At 41.5% G+C, this 7,696-nt stretch overlaps 1 protein-coding gene across 1 annotated transcript in view; it reads right to left on the minus strand.

Annotated features, from left to right (window-relative positions):
• LOC103588259 (kalirin) overlaps nucleotides 1–7,696 on the minus strand; it is a gene marked incomplete at its 3' end in the record, with an annotated part of 440,967 nt that overhangs the window by 9,265 nt on the left and 424,006 nt on the right. The window contains exons 19-21 of the mRNA XM_008569903.1: nucleotides 4,956–5,070; nucleotides 1,452–1,567; nucleotides 698–820 (exon numbers count right to left, since the gene is read on the minus strand). Of these exons, the coding sequence (XP_008568125.1) occupies nucleotides 698–820; nucleotides 1,452–1,567; nucleotides 4,956–5,070 (354 nt within the window). The remainder of the gene's footprint in view (nucleotides 1–697; nucleotides 821–1,451; nucleotides 1,568–4,955; nucleotides 5,071–7,696) is intronic.

The following is a 7,696-nucleotide window of genomic DNA, read 5'->3' on the forward strand; positions in this document are numbered from 1 at the left end:
GTTCCTTCATAGCAAGGAGCCCAGTATGAGGGACAAGACAATACAAAGAGGGAGCTGAGACAGAGATTTTCATTTGGAACTAAGGGTCCTCAGAACAAATCCTGCCTGTGAAAAGAGATAAAAATCAGATTTCCTCCCATTCTAGCATTACTACCCCTTAAATGTGAATGGGGTGTGAGAGAGTGAGGTACATTCACTTGTGCATGTTTTACTCCTCAGAGACCCAGCTGACACATTAGCAGGTCTGAGGCCAGAAGGAAATAACTCAGAAAATTTTTAAAAACTCACCTACTTTGTGAACCTACCCATAGTCATTAGCTCTTCCCATAAAGTGGACTTCCCAAGCCATTCAAATTTCCAGAATATGTGGATACATGCAGATGTTTGCACATACATGCACATTTTTACATGAATACACACTTTTTCATTTTTGGTCTGAGAGAGTATAGCAGACTCCAGAACCTGGAGCATGAAGATGGGCTTCCAGAAGCACAGTGCACAGTAATTGACTTCCTGCACATAATTGCTCTGCCCAGCAGCTGCAATATTTTGGATACTCAGGTTTCAAAGGAGACAATCCTAAACATGCTTATGCCAAGCATTTCTGCTTACAGAGGCTGCTCTTGTTCTGTAGTGTGAAACTGACTAGCATGGGGAGTGCTGGGGGATTTGGGGAGAGGTTTGGGATGCTTCCTACCTTGGCAGGCACCCTGAATTCTCCATATTCTTTCAGCAGTTCCTGAGTCTCTTCTGTGGTCTCCCCAGTGGAGGTATGTGTTGAGAGGTAATATTCACCTGTTTCTTGAATCCTGTCTAATGCCTGTGGGAGGAAACAACCCACTCAGTTCCCTAAAAGGCAGCTGTTCGTAGGAAAACATGCCATCCTGTGACAAAGGCTTATGGTTTGGGACAACGTGATGGACCCAGGAAATGGTGACATGATTCAATTGGTATGTAGCTCTGCAGTTGTTTTTATGAATGAGCCCTTCCCTGACTCGGAACATCCCACCAGCAAAGGGAAGGTCTCCTCCAGTAGACTGGGGACTCTTTTAGGACAGGTTCAATAGCATCCATGAATTAGGGGCATACTGAGTACCCCAGCATCTCCTCCCACCTCCTCATACCAAACTCAGAATAGAGTGCTTGATAATGCTGAAATACTGATTGGGGACTCTTTTAGGACAGGTTCAATAGCATCCATGAATTAGGGGCATACTGAGTACCCCAGGATCTCCTCCCACCTCCTCATACCAAACTCAGAATAGAGTGCTTGATAATGCTGAAATACTGACAAGAGACAGCCTGTTCTCTTTCCTCTTTTCATCCCACCTCCCATCTTTATTCTGCCTGCTGCTGTGGCCCTCTTCTGGACTGTCTAGACAACCTTGCTCATCTGGGCCTCTGTATATTCCCCAGAACTGAGGCAAATATGGGGAAAGCTCTGGACATACCTGTTTAGCACTGCGTTCAAACACCACATATTGCTGGCACTGGTCTAACCGCCGCTTTTTCAAGGTCCAGAAGTGCAGGACGCGATTCTCCCTCTGTAAGAGCTCACTCAGGATGGCTGTGGGGCAGAGGAGATGCACGCTGGTCACAGGAAGGCTCTGAGAAAATCCCACCAACCACTTCAACCCCACGGCCCAAGTGTCAGGTAACTGTCTTTCAAGCCTCCCATAGTACTAATCCAGCATCAGAGGAAAGGGAGAAAAAGGTGGGCAGAGAGAATTTCCCAGAAGAGAGCAAATAGTGGGGTTTAGAATGAGAGCCTGTTGATGCGGGTTCCATTAATTAAGGGGAGAAGAATGTAAGAATGACTCTCTTCACACCAAAGTTAATCCTTGGTTGTAAGAAATCTTGGGAAATGTCAATCTCTAAAATAGCAACTAACTCAATGGGCCCCTAGAGCCTAATGAACACAGATGGGCTTTGACAGAAATCTTAGTCATTCTTGAGGAGTTGCTAGATGAGGGGCAGGAGATGAACAGTAGAGCAAGGGCTGGTGTAACTGTATGGAGAGCCCACGTCCTGAACCACATTCTTGGCCTTGTATGAGAGGTTGTGCTCATAGCACTTGAACAGCAGAACCTCAGTTTAAAACTTCTAAACAGTGGGCATAGGGAAGCTGCTTTCGGACCAGGTCTGCAAGTTGTTTTTAGACCCAAATGTCCATGTTGTCTTGGACAGGATCAGAAGAATAGCTGAAAGCTGTTCTCACATTACCTCTGATGATGTTAAATGGGAGGATACACATAAGACATGTAGCAACACAAGTGGGCCATGTAGGTATTCAGTCCCTATTTTTCCCTCACTACTTCTGTTGTTCCAGGAGTAGTTGGCTACGTGGATAGATTTCTTAAGCGTTTTATATAGTATCTTCTGTGCTTGAAGCAATCAAATTTATTTTCTATTATGTCTGCATGCTTCCTAATTTATTAGATATCAATAAAATACACAATAAGGATGATATGAATAATTAATATTTATTAAGCACTCACCATGTGGTAGGTACATGTTTTCACAATATCCCATGATGCATTCGCCATTATTATTCCATTTTACAGATAAGGAAACTGGGGCTTAGAGAGGATAGGTAACTTGCTCAGGGTCATTCAGATAGGAAGGGGTAGAGCTTGGATTTAGGCCAGGTCTGTTTGACTTCAGAGCCTGAGACTACAGCCACCTTGGTTGCTCAGGTTACTGGGGCTGTAAAGCACAAGTTACTGTGCTTTACAAAGATGGCACAGCCCAAAATGCAGTGCTTGTATGTAGAAGTTTTTGTTAATTTTATGTACTTTTAATCCTCCCCAGAGGCTGGCTCTAAAGGTAGAATCTGTTTTTTCATCCTTACGCTGACAGCTTTTATGGGTCCCAGTTATTCACCCCTCCTTATATCTTGAAACTTTTTAGTGCCTTCCCAAAGAAGCAAAGTGTACTTCCTTACCCCCCAACTGACCTCTGGCTCAGCCATGCGGCTTGCTTTGGCAAATGGGTTGTTAACAGATATGACGCAAGCAGGGGCTTGAAATGAGCTTGTGGACTTGATCTTGCCCCTTGCAGCCCTGCCATCACTACTATAAAAACTTCTCCTGGGTAACAGTTGCTCCTTCAACCCAGGTACAGTGAAGGAACCAAGCCAGCCAGCTCATAGCCTGCAGCTCAGCTGCACTGCTGAGCCCAGCCGTGATAGCTGCTCCCCAGCCAGTGCACAGTACAGTAACTTGAACAATAAAAGCCTACAGCTGGATACCACTGAATTCAGTTGTTTATACATCAATAGTTGCTCCCATAACAAAAGCCTAAAATATGTGGCACTGGCTCTGGGTCCAGGCAGCAGCGGAAACTGACATAGAAGGGATTGTAAGTCCTTGCTCAGGTGGAAGCTTCTGTTGGGCAAGGAAGGAGTAAGAACCTGTTTCCTTTGGTTGTTATGTCCCCTAGTCAGAGCTTTGCTCACTGCAGCTCCCTCTATGGTGTGGCTGAGAGAATCAACCCAGATCATACCAAAATCCTAAAGAGTTTCAGGTTTCCTTTTTCCTCCTTCTTTAAAGCTTTCACATGGGCAATCACCTGCCATTGTCCCCAAGAAGATGTAGACATCTCCTGCTCTCTCTGGGTGCCTGCCACTCTTCAGCAGACTAAGGTGTAGGTGGGATGTGTGGACTCTCAGCAGGCAGCTGGCCTCACCTAAGCTGCCACCTGCATTTGGAAGTCAGATCATAATTGAAATCTGCTAGAAGGAGAGGGTGACAATGCCAGCCACCCAAAGGGTATCAGGACTACAAACAGAACAGCACATCTGGAAAAGGAATCCTGCCTCCTTCTTCTCTGTAGGGAACTTTGATTCCTAAGTTTAATTCTTTCCAGTGGCCTCTGATCTTCCCAACTCTTGAGCTCTCTGAGCCCTTCCTAAAGTAGACTTATCCAGCCCCCCTGCAGTATCTCTAAGCCTACCCCAGCCCTCACTCCAGATCAGTTTTGTTCCCTTCCTAGCCTCAGTTTCCAGGGTTATATTTCTGCACCTTGTCAAGATGACATTTGTTAAACTCTTCGCCCACTCAAAGGCTAATTTCTGCATGGTCAGAGAAATTTCACAGATAATGTAAGCTTAATGTGGTCAGATAATAAGCAATTTTTAAAGGTTATGTATTTTTTCATATAATTACAGACTTTATAGAATTTAGAGAGATACTAAAAGTTATCTAGAATAGAACTTATCTATATTTTATGTACACAAATCACTTGGTTAGTGGGATGGAGGGATGGGGTTCTTGCAAAATACGGGCTCTGACTCAATAGGTTTGGGTGGGGCTTGAGATTCTGTGTTTCATACAAGCTCTCAAGTAATGTCAATGCTTCTGGTCTGAGGACCACATTTTGAGTAGGAAGAGTCTATACACTGCTCTCATTTTAAAATAAAAAACCTAAAGTTTTAAAAGCTTAAGCAATAAGTGACAATTCCAGTATTAGAACTTGGTTTTATGATTCTCAGTCTGCATCTTATTCCCAGGGCTGTTCAAAATGTTAGCCACAGACCATATTTGGCTTTTTACATTTAAATTAGTTAGTGCTAAATAAAAGTAAAAATTTAGTTCTTCAGTTACACTAGCCACATTTCAAGTGATCAAAAAACACATGCGACTAGTAGCTACCACATTGCACAGTGTAGATATCAGCCATTTCTGTCATTTCAGAAAATTCTATTAGGCGGCACTGCCCTGGACTCTAAGATAAATGAAAAATCTTGGGAAAACTTTATCCTCATTTTTCCATTCCAAATTTTGATGCACGTTAAAAAAGTGACCATGAATCACCACTGCCCACGCCATCCCACGTCATACTTTTTCTTCTCTAAAGAGAAGAATCAGGAAATTTGGGATCGCATGAAGACTAAGTAAGCAGTGTCTAGTCAATACTGCTGAAGTGCCCTGGAACACGGCAGGTCTCGCACTGACCTTTCACTTGCTGCTCAGGTCCCCGAGTGTGGCTGGCGACACTGGGCATGCTGACGTTATTCCTGTGGATGTACTTGAGAAACACCTCAGCGTTCCGCCGTGCCAGCGTGCAGGCCTGCGGGAGACAAAGGTGTGAGGATCCTGTCCTCAGTGGGTGGAAGGGATCTGAGACACAGAAAAGGGGTGCCCTCCTTCCTCTTTTTGGGAGGCTTGAGGACTTAACAGTGAGATGATGAGAATTCTGGAGGAATCGGGGTGGGGGCAGAGCTCTGGAGGTCACTTCTGGTTCATGGAAGCTCCAATTCCAATTTAGGAGGCTTACCCTTCTGAGCCTTCCTTTTGTCAAGTAAAGAATTACTCCCTGTGCCTCTCCCCTTTCTGTCTCAGATAAAAATCAGAATCAACCATCCCTTGACTACCCATATGTTGATTTGGCATTACTGAATTTCACTCTCAGGCTGGTTTTCTTCTGCCACCAGAATGCCTCTTATGTGACCACAAGTGTAAGCCCAAGGAATATAAACCCACTTTAACATTAGTTTGACTTAGACTTGAGCAAGTAAATTTGGTAAATGCACTATTAATCATGCATTCCAAATCTAAATGGAAATTACCAACATCTTCCAAACATATTTGTCTATCAAGTCCCCGTCACCTAAATAACACTTATAAGCATCGTACTGTTGGGAAATACCAATCTACGTAAAGGAATAAGAGCCATCATACTACTTTCTTTAAGACTCACATCACCTGTGGGGCCAAAGAGGACAGGTCACATTCTCCTTGTCGAATTGATGGACAAGACAGGCCCAGAGAGGGCAAGAATCAGGAAGCAATTCAGAACTGGAATCTAGGTCTACTGAGAGACTATTTCTAGTTTCTCTCAAGCCAATATATTTTCCAGATTTCTTTTAAAAGCTGGCTTTTTTCTGGTTGTCAAACCAATATATGCCAATATACTAATTTTTCATCCACAGTTTTCAGAATTAAATTATCTCTAGACAAAACCATTAAGTTTTAAAATCTTATGCTTAGCCTCTGATCTTACAAATTATATAACTAAAAATTATTATCTAATTATAGCATTAGCATATTATAAATATAAATTATATATTTATATAATTATATAAAAAATCGGCAACAAAGGCTTCTGGGAATCTCTGGTAAAAGCCTGCAGGTGTGTCCATTAACTCGGATGCTTATGGATCTGACAGCCTGTATATTATAAATATAAATTATATATTTATATAATTATATAAAAAATCGGCAACAAAGGCTTCTGGGATCTCTGGTAAAAGCCTGCAGGTGTGTCCATTAACTCGGATGCTTATGGATCTGACAGCCTGATGGTGGTCTAAAGCTAAGGAATCTAAAATGGATCAACTAACACATACAAATGGACAGCTCAGTATTCTATCTGTTGGGCATATAGTTCCCACAGTGATAGGGAGTTTCTCACTATGGTTTTTGGAACATACTGAAAACTTCAGACCAGAGTGTTTTCTTTATTCTTCTTCAAAATAAACGCTTTCTTTTAACTTTATGAAGAATATCTTTATACCCCTATTTTGAATCCTTAATATGCTCTACTTAAATTGTTTTGTTTTAAACTTTGTTTTGTAATAGGAAAAATCATCTTTCACTTTTAAAATCATCTTAAGCCCTGTACAGAAGAATTTCTTTCAATCTTATTAGTAAAAGCTGATTACCAACGGTTCTGACTAATACAGGTGCAGATACCAGATAGATGGGAGGAGGGCAGGGGGAGGCCATCTTAAAAAAAGAATAAAAGTAAAACTCAAAGAGGTGGTCAAGTAGAGAAAATCCCTAATATAAGAAAGGCAGTTAATTGCAGAATCGTATAAGATCAATGGCAATGTGTCAGGATATAAAAATTCTCTTTTGTACTTTCAGAAACTTGAGAGGAAGCAGAACATGAAAGCAAGAAATCTGGGAGCAAATGGAGCCTTTCGATAAGCTTGAGCACAGAAGGCTCTGTCAGAGAGAGGATCAAAGGCTGCAGGAAGGAGGCTCCTGAGGACTTCCCACACCAGCTGAAAGCCTGTGCAGAGCAAGACTGCTTCCTCGCTGGCCAGCTAGGGCTCCATCAAAAAAAAAAAAAAAAAAAAAAAGCAGATAAGGTATTTCTATCTTAATATAGAATAATAAACAGTGTTACATTTATTGGTATTTGATAATTGCTAGATTGATAAATACAGTGTCTAAATTTATTTCATTATTTAATTCTTGCCCTAAATTTTACATCATCCATTTATAAAAGATTTATTTTAATAGTGTTTTATAGATAGGCTTATGTTTTTCAATCAAAAATAAATTTATAAACCAAGCATAACTGAATTAAAGCATGTATGAAGGTACTTCTAAAAGTTGGTGGAAAGATTTGTATTAGTTTTTAATTTGTATTTGCATTATTTTTTAATTCTATTTTTCCATTAACTTTTTGAATTACCCTCATTTTTCTCAACAACAGGATATTCAAACGTGGCAGCAGTACTACTGGTGTATTCTAATTGCCTAATCATACAAAAAGTGCTAAGGGAGAAACAATGTTTAAAGTATAACCTTTCAAACCTTCAAATTAACCAGTCAATATCTGCAACCCCTTCCCCACTTTAGATTAGAGGCTAGGAAAAAACAGGGGGGTGGGAGCCACATATGAAGCTGTGTGTGTGTGTGTGTGTGTGTGTGTGTGTGTGTGTGTGTGTGTGTGTGTGAGAGAG

Source organism: Galeopterus variegatus, unplaced genomic scaffold, assembly GCF_000696425.1.
Source record: "Galeopterus variegatus unplaced genomic scaffold, G_variegatus-3.0.2 Scaffold542, whole genome shotgun sequence".
Taxonomy (NCBI): Eukaryota; Metazoa; Chordata; class Mammalia; order Dermoptera; family Cynocephalidae; genus Galeopterus; species Galeopterus variegatus.